Genomic DNA, 19,799 nt, shown 5'->3' on the forward strand with positions numbered 1-19,799 from the left:
TACCCTCTCCCCCTTCTCTCTCTCACGGTCTCACACCTGTTTTGGGCAGAATTTCTGGCAGTTTCTGAGCTGCCAGCCCACCAGGCCTGAGTGACTGAGCTACCAGCCCAGCAGGCCTGAGTGACTGAGCTGCCAGCCCACCAGGCCTGAGTGACTGAGCTGCCAGCCCAAGAATCCATTCGGCCCACAATGTCCATACTAGCCCTCTGGAAACCAGTCCCTTCGGCCCACAACACCCATACTAGTGCTCCAGAAAGCCCCCTCCCCCAACTGGCCACCAATATTGGAATTGGTGGAGAGGTGGAATATTGCATCGGGGGAGCAGCCCTCCCGTGTGAACATGGGATCCCATTTAGTCTAGTAAGTTACAAAATGCTCAGCTGGTAGGGTGTGCAAATGGAGTGAGAAAAACAGGGGTCAATTTGACTGATGGGCGACGACAGTAGAAATGGCCAGACAGATAGAGACAGAAAAAATAAGTTATTTAAAGTTGTAGAATTCCATAGTGAGTCTAAATGCATACAACTTGCTCAGATGGAAGATGAGTTGCTCTTCCTCAGGTTTACTTTGGGTCTATTATAACAGTACAGGAGGCTGTGCCTCATACATCAGAGATGGGGTGGTATGGAAAATTAAAGTGGTAGGCAACTTGGAACACTGAGACATCCCAGACAGAATGGCGATGTTCCGCAAAGCAATCACCTAATATGCATTGGGTTTCTCCAATGCATTTGAAAAAGTGGTGAAACTGGCCCACGCCAACCATCAATCACCCTTTCACACCAGCTCAAGAATCACGAGTCAAGTCAAGAGTGTTTTATTGTCAAATGTCCCAGATAGAACAATCAAATTCTTACTTGCAGCAGCACAACAGAATATATAAACATAGTACACTGTAAACAATATAATAAATGAGAGAAAAGTTCAGTATGTGTATACACACACACACATAACATATATACCTAAACATACACACTCGTACACATAAAAAACAAACAATAATAGTGCAATAATTAATAACAATAATAGTCTATGTAGTTCAGAGCTTAAAGGAGGTTGTAGTGTTTAATAGCCTAACGGCTGCAGGGAAGAAACTTCCTGAACCTGGACAATTGAGTTTTCAGTCTCCTGTACCTCCTTCCTGATGGCAAGGGTGAGATGAGTGTGTGGCCAGGACGGTGTGGGTCTTTGATGATGTTGGCTGCCTTTTTGAGGCAGAGACTCCGGTAAATCCCTTTGACGGTGGGGAGGTCAGAACCTGTGATGGACTAGGCAGCGTTCACAACTTTTTGCAGTTTTCTTCGCTCCTGTGCATTCAAGTTGCTGAACCAGTGTGGTGGGTCCAGGACAGATCTTCAGAAATATGCACACCCAGGAATTTGAAGCTTTTGACTCTCTCCACCATTGTCCTGTCGGTATAGACAGGTTTGTGGATCCTCATCCTTCCTCTTCCAAAGTCCACAATCAGTTCCTTGGTCTTACTGACATTGAGAACAAGGTTGTTGTGTTGTTATCCCACTTTCGCATCAACTTCCTACATACTTGAGGAAATTTACAGAGGCCAATTAACCGACAATCCTGCATGTTTTTTGGATGTAGCTAGAGCACCCAGAAGAAACCCATGCAGTCACATGCAAACACCACACAGACAGCACCAGTTCCAGATCGATCCTACGTCACTAGCGCTGTGAAGCAGCAGCTCTACCAGCTGCACCATGGTATCACTCTTTAAGGGAAGAGGTAAAAGGACAGGTTTAGTTTAGTTTAGTTTATTATCGTCACCTGCGCTGAGGTACAATGAGAAGCTTTTGTTTGCGTGCTATCCAGTCAAAGAAAAGGTTTATATATGACATAGACACAATTAAAATTAAGCCGTCCACAGTTTACAGATAAAGGATACAACATTTAGTGCAAGTTAAAGTCAGATAAAGATAGTTGAAAGGTCTCCAATGAGGTCGCTGTGAGTTCAGGACCCCATTCTAGCTGATAAGAAGACTGTTCAGTTCTCTGATTGGAGCTGGGAAGAATCAGTCCTTGAATCTGAAGGTATGCATTTTAAAACTTCTGTACCTTTTGCCTGATGCGAGTGGGAAGAAGAGGGAGCGACTAGTGTGAAATGTGATTATGCTGGTGGCCTTGCCAAGGCAGAATGAAGTGTAGATTAAGTCAATGGAAGGGAGGCTGGTTTTTTGATGATCTGAGCTATGTCCACAATTTCTGCAGATGCATGGGAATGCACCTTACAATGGGGAGTGATTGATGGGGAGTCATAAAGGTAAAAAGGTGACCACTGTCCTGGCCATCACCGGCTCTAACCTCCCCACCATTGAAGGGATCTATTGTAGTTGCTGCCTCAAAAAGGCAGCCAACATCATCAGAGACCCACACCATCCTGGCCACACACTCATCTCACCATTGCCGTCGGGAAGAAGGTACAGGAGCCTGAGAACTGTAACGTCCAGGATCAGGAACAGATTCTTCCCTACAACCATCAGGCTATTAAACACTACAACCTCATGAGCTATGAACTACAATAGACTATTTTTATTATTATTATTACACCGTTATTGTTTGTTCTATTTTCTCTGAGTTGTTATATTATTTAATACGATTATATATTCTGTTGTGTTGCAGCAAATAAGAATGTCATTGTTCTATCTGGGACATATGACAATAAAACACTCTTGACTCTTGACTTGATAATGCTGAGAGGAGACAGAAGCTGTCCCGCTGAGTTACTCCAGCATTTTGTGTCTATCTCAGTGCAAACCAGCATCTGCAGTTCCTTGTTACACACCGTGGAATAAATTGGGGTACAAGATGAACAATTTTACTCTTGTTCACTCCAGGAGGAAAGGAGGTGGGAGAACAGACGCAGGAAATTAAATGAGACACAATCATGGACTCTATCAATAATGAGGAGGAAGAGGGAATGTTTCAGGAAGACAGGAAATAATTCAGAGGCAGCTGTATGGAAAGCCTCATTATCAGAGTAAATAAGGTGGTGACAAAGGAATTGAAATAATGGAATGAAGTCAAAACAGGCTGCAGAGCCCGAGGAAGTACGGTTGAGATAGCTGTGGGCTCGTAACGGATGTTTGTGGCAGCATTTCTCCTGAGATGGAGACAGATATCCAGAAATGTAAGAAAGAGTCAGAGAAGGACCAAGTGAAGGGGAGTGATGGGGGAAATTGGCAGTGAAATCTCTGTATCAGCAGAGAAAGCAGCACCAATGTCCTTGTTGAGGTACAGGAAAAAGAGTTGAGGGAGGGGTCCATAGGACTGGAATAAAGATTGTTCCACATATCAAACAAATGTATTTGAGCCTGTGTAAATGGCTATGGCTATGCCTTTGATCTGGAGACAGAGAATGGAATTTAGGAGGAAGTTGTTCAATGTCAGACCAAGTTCTTCCAAGTACAACTGAAGGCTTTGATCGAGGGTAACTGGTTGGGTCTCTTTCTAAGAGATCGAGACGCCGGAGGTGACACTGCTGACAGATGCCATCTGGAGGTGCCGCAGAGAAGCCGAGGCCGATGTCTCACTGACCGGGCCTCATCGGCCGGCGGAGGGGCCTCGCGGGCCGGAACATCGTGGGTCAGAGGAAGAGACTCGCGGGTCGGCGGTGGAGACTTGCGGGTCGACAAAGCCCACGGCCATCAGTGCCTGGGTCGACGGAGCCCGCGGCTGGGGCCTCGGAGGCGTCCTGAGAGGATCCGGCAGCGTTAGTGGAGAGGGCGGTGCGTCGGTCGATTATGGCGCCTACCGACGGACGAGGTCGGACCACCTGGAAGTGAGGACGCAGCTGCCGGGGGAAGGAACAAAGGAGGACTCAGAGTGGGGGGACCGTTGTGATGGGGAGGGAAGGAGGTGGGGGGGGAGAACAAAGGGGGACCTGGCGCGGGGTGGGGGGGGATTTGTAACGTTGTAAACGCTCTTTATGGCGGACTATTTGCGTACCTTGAGAAGGCAAGCAAAGAATTTCACTGTGACTTGTCACATTTGCCAATAAAGTATTCAATTCAATTCAATAAGAAAGAAACAGATTGGATGACATAGATGTGAAGGGATTGTACATCCATAAATAGCACCAGGCTATTGGAAATCGTCAGAGTGGCAGAAAGCATCTTAGTTAACATGGATATAAATGGGAAGGGCTGGAGTAGGGGAGAAAGGATCGAGATAATGTCAGAAGACATAGGTTTGCTGGAGCAAGAGCAGGTTGAAGCTAATGGACCTACCCGGATAGTTTGTGCATATTGGGCAGGAGATAGAATAGTGCTCTGTGGGGAAGTTGAGAATGGTAATTGTTCATGAGTGCGGTTTCCATCCTGAGAGAGGTTTGAGAATGTGTCTGGAAACTGATGTTTGGCCTCGACAAGACAGTGGTCAGTTCACTGGATCATAACAGCACCATCCTGGTCTACTTTAGTCCCCTAAGGCATGGAGATGTTGACTTTGTCCCCACTATTTATTCTGTTTGAGAACGAGATCCACCACTGCTAAGACTCCTATATTACAAATAATAAGGAATCTTCTTCTCAGCATTGAAGCAAATGTTGCTTTAAGACATCCACCAATACTATTTTGCTGCACTGAAGCCCCTACCACATCTGCAACGAGTTATGGAGCACTTTAAATTGTCCAAATTCATGCAGATTCTTCCTTCTGTTCAGACTTGGGGTTTCCTGTGCCAGGCTCATGCATTATATAGACTCTAAATGATGAACCAAATTAGCACAGCATGTGCCAAATCAGTTTTGCACAAAGATTGATGTTAATACTGTTGACTCAGCAATTTAATTTGGCAAATATCATATACCGATCACAATCTGCAGACATTGCTATGCAGTTGGAATTCTGGGATTTGGATATAACATAGAGTGGGAGCATTGTGTACGAAATCAAACCTGAATTGCAGGAAGAACTTCCACCGCTTGCATCAAAGATCTGCTCTATGACCTTTGGTTTGCATCCTTCACCATTTGTATAAGAGACCACATCTGGTTTGGGTAGGAAAGGATGAGTTAATCAGGGAGTTGCAGAGGGAATGGTCTCTGCGGAAGGCGGAAAAGGGGTGTTAATGGGAAGATGTAACTAGTGGTGGGATCCCTTTGGAGGTGGCAATAATGGAGGATTATGTGTTGCATGCGACGGCTGATAGGGGGAAAAGTAATGACTAGGGGGAGAGTGAGCAAGAGCTATACTCGTTTTCACCTGGAACACAGCTAACAATGGCCTGTTTCCTGTATCATCGTTGCATTTTTGCATCTCTTTCATTCATTTGTTCAATGTTCTTTATCTCTCAACATCATTGTCTTTAATCTCTTGTTTCCCTTTGTCCTGACGCTCAGTCTGAAGAAGGGTCTCGGCCCAAAAGATCACTTATTCATTTTCTCCAGAGATGCCTCCTGGCCCACTGAGTTACTCCAGCTTTTTTGTGTCTATCTTCGGTTTAAACCATCATCTGCAGTTCCTTCCTACACATGTCACACATCAAATGTCATTAGAAACGGGAATAGTCCCCGAGGATTGGCGTACTGCGCATGTTGTTCCATTGTTTAAAAAGGGTTCTAAGAGTAAACCTAGCAATTATAGACCTGTTAGTTTGACTTCAGTGGTGGGCAAATTAATGGAAAAGATACTTAGAGATAATATATATAAGCATCTGGATAAACAGGGCCTGATTAGGAACAGTCAATATGGATTTGTGCCTGGAAGGTCATGTTTGACTAATCTTCTTGAATTTTTTGAAGAGGTTACTAGGGAAATTGACGAAGGTAAAGCAGTGGATGTTGTCTATATGGACTTTAGTAAGGCCTTTGACAAGGTTCCTCATGGAAGGTTGGTTAAAAAGGTTAAACTGTTGGGTATAAATGCAGGAATAGCAAGATGGATTCAGCAGTGGCTGAATGGGAGAAGCCAGAGGGTAATGGTGGATGGCTGTTTGTCGGGTTGGAGGCAGGTGACTAGTGGGGTGCCTCAGGGATCTGTGTTGGGTCCTTTGTTGTTTGTCATGTACATCAATGATCTGGATGAAGGAGTGGTAAATTGGATTAGTAAGTATGCAGATGATACCAAGATAGGGGGTGTTGTGGATAATGAAGAGGATTTCCAAAGTCTACAGAGTGATTTAGGCCATTTGGAAAAATGGGCTGAAACATGGCAGATGGAGTTTAATGCTGATAAATGTGAGGTGTTACACCTTGGCAGAACAAATCAAAATAGGACGTACATGATAAATGGTAGGGAATTGAAGAATACAGTTGAACAGAGCGATCTGGGAATAACCGTGCATAGTTCCTTGAAGGTGGAATCTCATATAGATAGGGTGGTAAAGAAAGCTTTTGGTATGCTAGCCTTTATAAATCAGAGCATTGAGTATAGAAGCTGGGATGTAATGTTAAAATTGTACAAGGCATTGGTGAGACCAAATCTGGAGTATGGTGTACAATTTTGGTCGCCCAATTATAGGAAGGATGTCAACAAATAGAGAGAGTACAGAGGAGATTTACTAGAATGTTGCCTGGGTTTCAACAACTAAGTTACAGAGATAGGTTGAATAAGTTAGGTCTTTATTCTCTGGAGCGCAGAAGGTTAAGGGGGGACTTGATAGAGGTCTTTAAAATTATGAGAGGGATAGACAGAGTTGATGTGATCAAGCTTTTCCCTTTGAGAATAGGGAAGATTCAAACAAGAGGACATGACTTCAGAATGAAGGGACAGAAGTTTAGGAGTAACATGAGGGGGAACTTCTTTACTCAGAGAGTGGTAGCGGTGTGGAATGAGTTTCCAGTGGAAGTGGTGGCGGCAGGTTCGTTGGTATCATTTTAAAATAAATTGGATAGGCATATGGATGAGAAGGGAATGGAGGGTTATGGTATGAGTGCAGGCAGGTGGGACTAAGGGAAAAAAGTTGTTCGGCACGGACTTGTAGGGCCGAGATGGCCTGTTTCCGTGCTGTAATTGTTATATGGTTATATGGTTATGTACTTTGTGTTGTTAGCCTGTGATTTTTAAAGTCTGCTATCATAAAGATAGCTTTCCAGCTTCTCACATCATGTGTGAATTTTGATCACAAGAATTTGGGATATTGGTCCATATCAGAAATTGAAGGAAGCACAGAAAATAATTTTCCCACAATAATTTTAGTAGTTCAAAAAATCCATAACTATTTTGCCTAAAATAATGTGGCTTGATTGACTTGGTAGTTTTCTTAAAGTCAGCTTAAAATATGCCATACAACAGCTGAAACAAGTCCATCACTGCTAAAATTATTTTTGGAAGTAAGAATGTATCAGCAGGTAATGTCAGGAACCACTTAAGCAAGTTGACATTGAGAATAGGAACACAAATGTCCAGTGTAAAACTGCACCCAAGTGGTGAACAAAAAAATTACATACCCATAATCTTGATGAAAGGAACACCACATTTTGTTTCTTGATTAAAGGAAATTACACATACAACAAAGTTTATTAAAGATATGTGTGAGAAGGAACTGCAGATGTAGGTTTCAACCGAAGATGGACACAAAAAGCTGGAGCAACTCAGCGGGACAGGCAGCATCCCTGGAGAGAAGGAATGGGTGACGTTTCGGGTCGAGACCCTTCTTCAGACTGGTGAGGGATAAGGGAACAAGAGACAGAGACGGTGATGTGAAGAGATACAGAAAAATAAATGAAACATATGCAAAAAAGTAACGATGACAAAGGAAACACCATTGCAAGCTGTTTGTATGGTGAAAATGAGAAGCTAGTGCGACTTGGGTGGGGGAGGGATAGGGAGAGAGTGAATGCAGGGGCTACCTGAAGTTAGAGAAATCAATATTCATACCACTGGGCTGTAAGCTGCCCAAGCGAAATATGAGATGCTGTTCCTCCAATTTGTGTTTAGCCTCACTCTGACAGTGGAGGAGACCGAGGACAGAAAGGTCTGTGTGGGAATGGGAAGGAGAATTAAATTGATGTCCAGCAACCGGGAGATCATATAACCATATAACCATATAACAATTACAGCACGGAAACAGGCCATCTCGGCCCTACAAGTCCGCGCCGAACAATTTTTTTTCCCTTAGTCCCACCTGCCTGCACTCATACCATAACCCTCCATTCCCTTCTCATCCATATGCCTATCCAATTTATTCTTAAATGATACCAACGAACCTGCCGCCACCACTTCCACTGGAAGCTCATTCCACACCGCTACCACTCTCTGAGTAAAGAAGTTCCCCCTCATGTTACCCCTAAACTTCTGTCCCTTAATTCTGAAGTCATGTCCTCTTGTTTGAATCTTCCCTATTCTCAAAGGGAAAAGCTTGCTCACATCAACTCTGTCTATCCCTCTCATCATTTTAAAGACCTCTATCAAGTCCCCCCTTAACCTTCTGCGCTCCAGAGAATAAAGACCTAACTTATTCAACCTATCTCTGTAACTTAGTTGTTGAAACCCAGGCAACATTCTAGTAAATCTCCTCTGTACTCTCTCTATTTTGTTGACATCCTTCCTATAATTGGGCGACCAAAATTGTACACCATACTCCAGATTTGGTCTCACCAATGCCTTGTACAATTTTAACATTACATCCCAGCTTCTATACTCAATGCTCTGATTTATAAAGGCTAGCATACCAAAAGCTTTCTTTACCACCCTATCTATATGAGATTCCACCTTCAAGGAACTATGCACGGTTATTCCCAGATCCCTCTGTTCAACTGTATTCTTCAATTCCCTACCATTTATCATGTACGTCCTATTTTGATTTGTCCTGCCAAGGTGTAACACCTCACATTTATCAGCATTAAACTCCATCTGCCATCTTTCAGCCCATTTTTCCAAATGGCCTAAATCACTCTGTAGACTTTGGAAATCCTCTTCATTATCCACAACACCCCCTATCTTGGTATCATCTGCATACTTACTAATCCAATTTACCACCCCTTCATCCAGATCATTGATGTACATGACAAACAACAAAGGACCCAACACAGATCCCTGAGGCACCCCACTAGTCACCTGCCTCCAACCCGACAAACAGCCATCCACCATTACCCTCTGGCATCTCCCATTCAGCCACTGCTGAATCCATCTTGCTATTCCTGCATTTATACCCAACAGTTTAACCTTCTTAACCAACCTTCCAGGTTGGTTCATGCGGGCTGAGCGAAGGTGTTCCACGAAATATGTCCAGCAAAAGAGCCTCCTGCCTGAGAGCACAAACTCAAAATATGACATTGTTGCTGCTCTTCCAATGTTTCATCTCTCCTGCTTTTCTTTAGGGTGTGGCGCCACCCGCTGGTTAGGCCACTTGCTGGGAGAACCCTCGGCAGTCGGGGGCAGGTTCATGTGACTGCGTTTGGCGGAAAGGAGTCGTCACGGGGTTTAGGGGTGTACCCTGGTATCTATAATGAACCCTGGGTTAACCTTCCCCCATTAGCGTGTGCTGATCTCATTACTTATAATGACCCGAAACATCACCTATTCCTTCGCTCCATGGATGCTGCCTCACCTGCTGAGTTTCTCTAGCATTTTGGTCTACCTTCGATTTTTCCAGCATCTGCAGTTCTTTCTTAAAGAACTGTTATAATAAAGATCTCTTAGTTTCACCAAGCATGGCTTGTTTATTCGCCCGCTATAGGGGAATGTTAATACACATGAATTCACTTGTGTTTCTATATTCGTTTATTAACAATTAATAACAGGACAGTTATAATGGACTGATGGGAGTAATAATGTAACAGCAAAAAGGCCCAGAAATTAAATTATGGGGCCGTGCATTTGAGAATTATGCAGTTTGATTTCAATGTGTTATTCAATGTAAACTAATTCTGCATAAATTGTGCGTTTTTCAGAATTCAACCCACCACTTATCAGATGTTTGGCAAGATAAATATAGTCAAGTCAAGTTTATTTGTCACATACACATACGAGATGTGCAGTGAAATGAAAGTGGCAATGCTCGCGGACTTTTGTGCAAAAAGACAAACAATCAAACAAACTATAAACACAATCATAACACACATATACCTTTACATAATAAATAATGGAAGGAAATACGTTCAGTAGAGTTAGTCCCTGGTGAGATAGGCGTTTACAGTCCGAATGGCCTCTGGGAAGAAACTCCTTCTCAACCTCTCCGTTCTCACAGCATGGCAACGGAGGCGTTTGCCTGACCGTAGCAGCTGGAACAGTCCGTTGCAGGGGTGGAAGGGGTCTCTCATGATATTGTTGGCTCTGGAGTTGCACCTCCTGATGTATAGTTCCTGCAGGGGGGCAAGTGAAGTTCCCATAGTGCGTTCGGCCGAACGCACTACTCTCTGCAGAGCCTTCTTGTCCTTGGCAGAGCAATTCCCAAACCAGATGGTAATGTTCCCGGACAAGATGCTTTCCACCGCCGCTGCGTAGAAGCACTGGAGGATCCTCGGAGACACTCTGAATTTCCTCAATTGCCTGAGGTGGTAAAGGCGCTGCCTTGCCTTACTCACGAGTGCTGAGGCGTGTGATGCCCATGTCATATCCTCGGAGATGTGGACTCCCAGATATTTAAAACAGTTCACCCTATCCACAGGATCCCCATTTATCCTCAATGGAGTGTACGTCCTCGGATGATATGCCCTCCTAAAGTCCATGATCAGCTCCTTCGTTTTTTTGATGTTCAAGAGGAGGCTGTTATCCTGGCACCAGAGTGCTAGATCAGCCACCTCCTCCCGGTAGGCCTTCTCATCGTTGTCTGAGATCAGGCCCACCACCACAGTGTCATCAGCAAACTTAATTATTGAGTTGGAGCTGAACCTAGCCACACAGTCATGTGTGTACAGGGAGTACAATAGGGGGCTGAGGACGCAACCCTGGGGCAATCCTGTGCTCAGGGTGAGGGACTTCGATGTATTCCCTCCCATCTTGACTACCTGGGGCCTGGTGGTGAGAAAGTCCAGGACCCAGGCACACAGGGAGGTGTTGAGCCCCAATTCCATTAGCTTCCCGGCCAGTCTGGTGGGGACTATCGTATTGAAGGCTGAACTGTAGTCCATGAACAGCATCCTCACGTAGCCCCCCTTCTGGCTGTCCAGATGGGAGAGAGCGGTGTGCAAGACCTGGGAGACCGCATCGTCCGTGGATCTGTTCGGACGGTATGCGAACTGCAACGGGTCCATGTTCCGAGGGAGGAAGGCGCAGATGTGTTTCTTCACCAGCCTCTCAAAGCATTTCATGACTACCGAGGTAAGGGCCACCGGACGGTAGTCATTCAGACAGGCTGGGGAGGCATTTTTAGGTACCGGTGCAATGATAAATTTTTTGAAGCAGGCAGGGACCATGGACATGTCCAGGGAGAGGTTGAATATTGTAGTGAGCACTGGAGCTAGCTGCGTAGCACAGGACTTGAGTACTCGCCCCGAGATGCCATCGGGGCCTGCAGCTTTTCTCGTGTTCACCCGTGTCAGAGCCCTCCTCACGTCGTGCTCGGACAGCGAGAATGTGTGCACATTCCTCCCTTCAGCTTCGGTAGCCAGCCCGCTGGCAGTACTGTCGATAGTCGGCAGACCTGGGGTGGTGTTGCCCCTCTCAAAACGAGCGTAAAAGGAGTTCAGGTCATCAGCTAGGGAGGTGCCGGCACTTGCGGATGATGGAGGGATGCTCCGGTAGTTGGTTACAATCCGTAGCCCCTGCCACAGGCTTCTGGTGTCCTGCTGCTCCATCTGTGACTCCATCTTGTCTCTGTACCTCCTCTTTGCGTCCTTCACCGCCCTTCGCAGTCGATAGGACTCTGCCTTGTAGACGTCCATGTTTCCTGATGCCAGGCCCGAGTTGTAGGCAGTGGTGCGAGCATTCAGGGCCACACGAACAGACCTGTCTACCCAGGGTTTTTGGTTCGGAAAGGTGCTTACCCTTACCGTGGGGACGATGTTGTCGGTTACTGTTGCGATGAAGTCCGTGACTGCTTCCGCGAACTCACTGACGTCACTGGAACTTGCTTCGAACATATTCCAGTCGACATCACTCAGTGCATCTTGCAGCATGGCCTCTGACTGGTCGGACCACCGCTTTACGTCCCTCGTCTCTACCGCTTCCCGAACTATCCTCTGTTTATACTCCGGCAACAGGAAAATGGCAGCGTGTCAGATTTTCCTAGGGGAGGACATTGCGGGGAAACTAGAGGGGAAATTGCGGGAGCCCTGGTTGAAATTTATCCGTCATCGTTAAATACAGGAGAGGTGCCAGAAGACTGGAGGGTAGGAAATGTTGTACCTCTATTCAAGAAGGGCTGCAGGGAAAATGCTGGGAACTATAGGCCGGTGAGCTTAACATCTATAGTCGGAAAATTACTGGAGTATTCTGAGGGATAGGTTATACAGGCATTTAGATGGACAACGGCTGATTAGGGATAGTCAACATGGTTTTGTACATTCGTGCCTCACAAATCTGATTTATTTTTTTGAACATGTAACCAAAATGGTCGATCTGGGGAAAGCTGTAGATGTTGTGTAAATGGACTTCAGCAAAGCATTCGACAAGGTTCCGCATGGTAGGCTGCTCTGGAAGGTTAGATCGGATGGGATCCAAGGAGAGATAGATCAATGGATAGAGAATTGGCATCATGGAAGGAAGCAGAGGGTGATGGTGAAAGGTCGCTTCTTGGACTTAAGGTCTGTGACTAGTGGTGTGCCTCAGGGTTCAGTTCTGGGCCCATTACTATGTGTCATCTATATCAATGTTTGGATGAGAACATACACGGCAAGATTAGCAGGTTTACAGATGATACAAACTGGGTGGTTTTGCAGATAGTGAAGATGGTTGTGAATAATTGCAGCAGGATCACAGGGAGTGGTGAGTCTGTGGAATTCTCTGCTTCAGAGGGCGGTGGAGGCAGGAACGGGGTACTGATTGGGGATGATCAGCCATGATCACATTGAATGCCGGTGCTGGCTCGAAGGGCCAAATGGCCTACTCCTGCACCTTTTGTCTATTGTCTATTGTCTATTGATCTTGATCAAGTAGCCAGGTGGGTTGAGGAATGGTTGATGGAATTTTATACAGAGAAATGTGAGGTGTTGCATTCTGGGAAGTCTAACATGGGCAGGACCTACACAGCTCTGCCCAGGACAGGAGGGTTCTGCAGAGAGTAGTGCGTTTGGCCGAACGCACCATGGGAACTACACTCCCCCCACCTGCAGGACCTGTATAGCAGGAGGTGCAGAACCAGTTTGTAGGATCATGAAGGACCCCCACCACCCCAACAACGGACTTTTCCAGATGCTGCGGTCAGGCACCTCCACTGTCACGCAGCAAAAACAGAGAGACTGAAACGGAATTTCTTCCCGCAGGCCATCAGGACTGTAAACACTGATCTCACCAGGGCACCCACCATGTCCCTCATACTGCCCATCTCATGCAAGCACACACATACTTATAATGCATACACATACTTATTTATATTTATTTATATCCGCTTCTACTGCAAATAGTGTTGCTCTTTTTATCGTAAGTATTGTAAATATTGTTGTTTCTATTTTTAATTGTAAATACTGGTTCCGATGTTTTGCCCAATCCCGTAAGCATTGCCACGTTCATTTCACTGTATATCCTGGATGTTTATGTGACAAATAAAGTTCTTGAATAGTGAATGGTAGGGCTCTGGGGAGTGTTGTAGAGCAGAGGGATCTTCTTCTTGCGTATGGCATGCACAGCCTAAACTTGTAGGACAACTTGTTCTATTTGACCTTATTTGATTGTGCATGCCAGGTTGATTGCATTCGTCGAAACAGGGCGGATCACGTGAAGGTTGCAATCTCCCACCCCAGCAGAGGGATCAAGGCGTGTAGGTGCTTGGTTCCTTGGTGGAATTGCAGGTAGATAGGGTGGTCAAAATGGCTTTTGGCACATTGCCCTTCATCAGCCAGAGTATTGAGTATTGAAATTGGGAGGTCATGTTGCAGTTGTATAAAATGTTGGTGAGGCCGCATTTAGAGTATTGTGTTCAGTTCTGGCCACCATGTTATATGACAGATGTTGCCAAGCTGGAAAGGGTACAGAGAAGATTTAGCTCTCTCTTGAAAGTATCCAGAGAACCTGCCTCCACCGCCCTCTGAGGCAGAGAATTCCACAGACTTACAACTGTCTGTGTGAAAAAGTGTTTCCTCGTCTCCGTTCTAAATGACTTACCCCTTATTTTTAAACTGTGGCCCCTGGTTCTGGACTCCCCCAACATCGGGAGAGCTGGATACTTTCAAGAGAGAGCTAGATAGGGCTCTTAAAGATAGCAGAGTCAGGGGATATGGAGAGAAGGCAGGAACGGGGCACTGATTGGGGATGATCAGCCATGATCACATTGAATGGCGGTGCTGGCTCAAAGGGCCGAATGGCCTACTCCTGCACCTATTGTCTATTGTATTTGAAACAACGAACTGCAGATGATGGTTAATAGACAAAAGGACACAAAGTGCTGGAGTAATTAATCAGTTTAGGATCTCTGGAGAACATGGATAGGTGACATTGTGACCCTTCCTCAGACTGATTCAGTCTACTGAGTTACTCCAGCACTTGGTGCTGTTTCACTTTAAAACTAGACGTTGATGCCGCTGGTGTGCTCCAGTGCGCCCTACTTCACCGTTTCACACGGCTGTTGTTGCAGCTCACGTAGTTTCCCAGACAGGACACACTTTCTTCAGGCCGTTGCCAACGACAGCAAGCTCTCGGTCACCGTGGGACTCCCTCCCGTCATCTACGAACGTTCCAAGGTGGAGCATGTCGGTGACTCCGGGGGAGAAGGAGACAAAGTCTCCGTCGACAGCAAAAACTTGCACCAGCCCGTGAGAGGAGAGGGAGCCCCACGGTGAACGAGCACGTTTTGTCGGTGGAGGCAGCTGAAGAAAGCGCTTTCCCCAGTGGCTACAATGTGAACCACACCGACAACCGTGTCACTGTAGATCAGTCAGTACCAAAGATACTAGAGGAGCAAGATAGACCACTCCTGCGAAATCCAATGGATTGACGTGTAGTACGCATCGGAACATCACTTCCGCCATTTTAGGAATAAGACCCCGATCTCCGTTATGCCTCTCGCAGTCTAATCCACGTCAGTCCATTGAATTTTGCAGTTTATCTTGGTCTCTTAGCCTTCTATGTTAGACCATTATTATCTTTGTTTATAATAAATATGGTGTTTCTTTTTTTTTAAATTAAAAAGGGAAACTGCGTATAAAATGAGCAACAATGCGCAATGAAAGGTCTCTGGACCATATGAATTCTATGATCTTTGGTTTAATCAGTGTCGTGGGGGAACGGTATGTGTGTGTTTCTGTGTGTGTGAGAGGCAAGATAGAGATAATAGATTTCAAAGTTCCTCATGGATCAGATACAACTTTGATTTAAAGCAACTCATGATGTACATGAGCCATTCTCATGATGCACATAAGCCATAAAGGCAATTATATTTGCCTTTATTATTTCCCCTATAAGATATAAGGAATATAAGCCAATATATTTGCCTAGTTGACCTGATCCACGTCATGTTTCACTGCAGACCACTGTTCACTCAAACCAGCGTTGGTCCGCGCACAGTCCGCGAGGCGGGCGGGTGGTGCTCGTGGGGCGGCGGTTGGTCTCTGGCGGGTCGGCGCGAGCAGAACCGAGTACTAGAGCTGCCGAGTGGAGCCGAGCCGAGCCGACTCCACCAGAGCCGAGTGGAGCCGAGCCGAGCCGACTCCACCAGAGCCGAGTGGAGCCGAGCCGAGCCGAACCGACTCCACCAGAGCCGAGTGGAGCCGAGCCGACTCCACCAGAGCCGAGTGGAGCCGAGCCCAGCCGACGCCAGTCGAATGGAACAGATCCTTCTTTACCCGAGCCGAGTGGAGCAGATGTAGATAGACACAAATACGCTGGAGTACAGCAGAGCCGACTCCATCACCCGACGCAAAATGTGTAGGAAGGAACCGCAGATGCTGGTTTAAACCGAAGTAATTGTTATTTCACTCACTGTGCCTTAATTGGTACAATAAAGTGACCTTGAAGAAGCTGGCGTGGTGGACTCCATCCCCGCCCATGGCGGCTCGCCGGTGTCCCGGGGCGCTAGGCCCGAGTGCGGGAGAGCAGCCTCCGCCGCCGCTGCCGCTGCCGCTGCCGCTGCCCGCCTCTGCTCACCCGGACCCCGCCGCCAGGGAACTGTTCGAGGGCTGCCGCAGCGGCGACGTGGCCCGGGTGAAGAGGCTGGTGAAGGCGGACAATGTTAACGCCAGGGACACGGCCGGCCGCAAGTCCAGCCCGCTACATTTTGCTGCAGGTAAAGACAACAACAATCGCGGCCAATAATATATTGCAAAATGTAGTATTGCAAGAGAGGGCAGGGTGGTTGGAAGGATTGCTTCGACCTGCTATACCACTATTCTCCCAACAGAATATCGTGATGATGTGTTTGGGTTCAGTAGCACAGTGCAAAGGATCGGTTTAAAGGCGTTGTTTGAAAGGGGTTGTCATTTAATGTTGTTCATCGTGATAATATGGTGAGCGAGCTCACTGCACCGATTTGCAGTCTTTGCAATATTGCCTGTGTGATATTTCGGGTAGGCTGGAATTGGATTGCCATCATTTTGTGGCTTGTGGGCTGAAAAGTCGGCAGATTCTCACGAGGAACTGTGAGGACTTACCTTTGTGATTCTGAGTGGAAATCCTACACGAGGGGTCCAACGTGAAATGTCAGAATTTTCACAAAGCTCAGACCATTGGAATTAGTGTAAAGTTGTACATTAAAACGGAAATGTCTAGTTTACATACGCCAGGTACAGAAATATGCCTGACACAAATATCAATCTCATTTGAGTGGAGATGTATGTTTGTCAAGGTGAATGACAGTTGTAAAGACATTATTTTTGTCTGAGTTAATTGTAATCGTTTTTATTGTTACTATTGTGTGTTTCTTTTTTTATATTTGTTGCTTTATGTGCAGTGTGAGACATTCACTGTGCTATCCCTCATTGGCAGTCTCTTTAAAAGGTTGGGGTGGAGCTTCATCTCCTGAGGCTTGTGGGTATAACATTCAGGGTATTGACATTCAGAAATATTTTAAAGGCAATTACATTTGAAGTAAATTTTAACAAAGAAACCGACTGGTACACCACTCGTTTGCATTCACTATTATAAGGGGCTGTCTCACTGCGGCGACCTAATCCGCAAGTTCAGAAGCGTTTGCCCTCGACTCGTACTCGCAGCATGGTCGACACGAGGTCCTAGGAGGTCTTTGTAACTCTCCTTCATGCTTGAGAGCAGTCCCCACATACTCGAGGCCTCAGCTAGGTCGCGGCGTATTTTTCAACATGCTGAAAAATGCCCACAAGTAAAAAAAGGTTGCCATGGAAAAAATCGATACTTGTTTGACTTGTCGGTTTGGTCGAGGTAGGTCGGCATGTTAGTCGAAGGTAGTCGTAGATAGCCTTCAACATAGTCGAAGGGAGATCGAAGGAGGTCGTCTTCACTCTACACTATTCGGTGTCCAAGTTTCTCGAAGCTAGTCTTCAATATTGTCGAAGGAGGTCTTTTACATAGTCGAAGGAGGTCTTCAACATGACAACACTCCTAAACTCGCCAATGAGGTCGCCGCAGTGGGACCGCCCCTATAGGATACCTTTGCCAGAAATGCTGAGCCTTGGTATGCCCACGAATACCTGGACCACCAGTCTGGGAAACGAGCTATCTTGTGCAGGAAGGAACTGCAGATGCTGGTTTAAATCGAAGATAGACACAAAAAGCTGGAGTAACTCGGCAGGTCAGACGGCATCTCTGGAGAAAGGAAAAGGTGACGTCTTGACCCTAAACGTCATCTATTCCTTCTCTCCAGAGATGCCGTCTGACCCACTGAGTTACTCCAGCTTTTTGTGTCTATCAACGAGCTACCTTACTGAGTCTCATTTAATAACAATTCAAACTGCACAGTCCAAGTGATTATGTAGTGTGATGAGGACCAGAGGACATAGGTTTAAGATGAAGGGGAAAACAGTTAATAGGAATCTGAGGGGTAACCTTTTCACACAAAGGGTGGTGGGTTTATTGAACCACTGCCAGAGAAGATAGCTGAGGTAGGGAATGTCCCAACATTTAAGAAACAATTATACAGGTACATATGTAGGACGGGTTTGGAGGGATATGGACCAAACTAGGGCAGATAGGACTAGTGTAGCTGGGACATGTTGGCTAGTGTGGGCAAGTTGGGCCAAAGTGCCTGTTTCCACACTGTATCACTCTATGACTATGATGGCACGCAGACATTGATTTTCCTATTTTTATTTGGTTCGGATTCTTTCATTTCAACATCAAACTGTTACTCTTAGGGAATATGCTGGAAGAAATCCTATCTCACCCCACTCAGGTTTTGGTAGACACTTAAGATTAATTATAGAAACCAGGAACTGCAGATGCAGTTTACAAAAAATGACTGAAGAAGGGTCCTGGTCAGAAATGTCACCTAGCCATGTTCTCCAGGGATGCTGCCTGTTACTCCAACACTTTGTGACTCAATATTAATTCCTTTAGTGTGCGGTGGTTTCTTTATAAATGTCATATTTTATTTATGCCATTATGTATCAAGCCTGTACTGAAAATAAGCAGGGAAATGTTGATAAAATCACAGAGCAGAGTAAGTCTCAAGAAGTTCAGTCTGAAACAAAAAATAATACTTCTAGCTTCTGCCTTAATTCAAACTTGTTAATTAGTCCTAATTCTTCAAAATCTTCCTCTTCAAGATATTCAGGTTGTTAGGTTAATTGGTTACTGTAAATTATGCCCAGTGTCAGTGGCTGGTGGAAGAATATTGAGTTGATAATGGGCATGTGTATTAACAGAGGAATAGGATTACACCAAGTATCGGCATATACTTGTGTACTTCCTCACAGCGTAGAAGCTGACCATAAGACACTGCACAGTCCATTACTGGTTCTGACCTCCCCACCATCGAAGAGATCTATCGAAGTCGCTGCCTCAAAAAGGCAGCCAATATCATCAAAGACCCACACCATCCTGGCCAGACACTCATTTCACCATTGGCAAGGTACAGGAGCCTGAAAACTGTAACGTTCAGGTTCAGGAACAGCTTCTTCCCTACAGCCATCAGGCTATTAAACACGACAACAAATAAGCTCTGAACTACAACAGACTATTATTATTGCACTATATTTGTTTATTTATTGAGTATGTGTGCATGTGTATATATATACACACTGAACTTTTTTTTTTCTCCTGTTATGTACTATGTTCACATATTCTGTTGTGCTACAGCAAGCAAGAATTTCATTGTCCTATCTGGGACATATGATAATAAAACACTCTTGACTCTTGACTCTCGACCTGACATAGGAGCAGAATTAACCCATTTGGACCATTGAGTCTGCTCCGCTATTCAATCATGGCTGATCTATTTTTTTCTTCTTGACCCCATTTTCCTGCTTTCTCCCTGTAGTCTTTGACATCCTTGCTAACCAAGAACATATCAATCTCCACTTTAAAAATACCCTATGATGGCCTCCATCATCGTCAATGGCAACGAATATCATAGATTCACCACCCACTGGCTGAAGAAAAGGTACATCCATCCTTTCATTCTGTGGCTGTGTCCTTTGATCCTAGACTCTCCCATTACTGGAAACATCCTCTCCACATCCACTCTATCTAGGCCTTTCATTAATTTGTAAGTTGCAGTGAGATCCTCCCATGTCTTTTTAAACTCTGGGGAATACAGGTCCAGAGCCATCAAATGCTCCACATACGTTAACCCGATCATTTCCGGGATAATTCTCGTAAACCTCCTCTGGACCCCCTCC

The 19,799-nt window shown here is 45.6% G+C and overlaps 1 protein-coding gene, 1 long non-coding RNA gene and 1 pseudogene across 4 annotated transcripts in view; 2 read left to right on the forward strand and 1 right to left on the reverse strand.

The window, feature by feature from the left end:
• LOC116981647 overlaps positions 1 to 4,506 on the forward strand; it is a 71,285-nt pseudogene extending 66,779 nt beyond the window's left edge.
• Positions 4,507 to 7,527: 3,021 nt separating this feature from the next.
• LOC116981602 lies at positions 7,528 to 10,492 on the reverse strand. Its single transcript, XR_004414243.1, has 3 exons — positions 10,482 to 10,492; positions 8,889 to 8,891; positions 7,528 to 7,801 (listed from the first exon to the last, which is right to left on the reverse strand). It is a non-coding gene; the product is annotated as an uncharacterized LOC116981602 (long non-coding RNA).
• Positions 10,493 to 15,792: 5,300 nt separating this feature from the next.
• The window catches only part of tnks2 (tankyrase 2), a 75,282-nt gene continuing 71,275 nt past the window's right edge, over positions 15,793 to 19,799 (forward strand). The window contains exon 1 of one of the 3 annotated variants that reach the window (XM_033033572.1): positions 15,793 to 16,273. In XM_033033572.1, coding sequence (XP_032889463.1) covers positions 16,036 to 16,273 — 238 coding nt within the window. In that variant the 5' untranslated portion in view covers positions 15,793 to 16,035. The remainder of the gene's footprint in view (positions 16,274 to 19,799) is intronic. The other 2 variants (XM_033033573.1, XM_033033574.1) reach the window with 2 other exon arrangements.

This window comes from Amblyraja radiata, chromosome 15, assembly GCF_010909765.2.
Source record: "Amblyraja radiata isolate CabotCenter1 chromosome 15, sAmbRad1.1.pri, whole genome shotgun sequence".
NCBI classification, from domain to species: Eukaryota; Metazoa; Chordata; class Chondrichthyes; order Rajiformes; family Rajidae; genus Amblyraja; species Amblyraja radiata.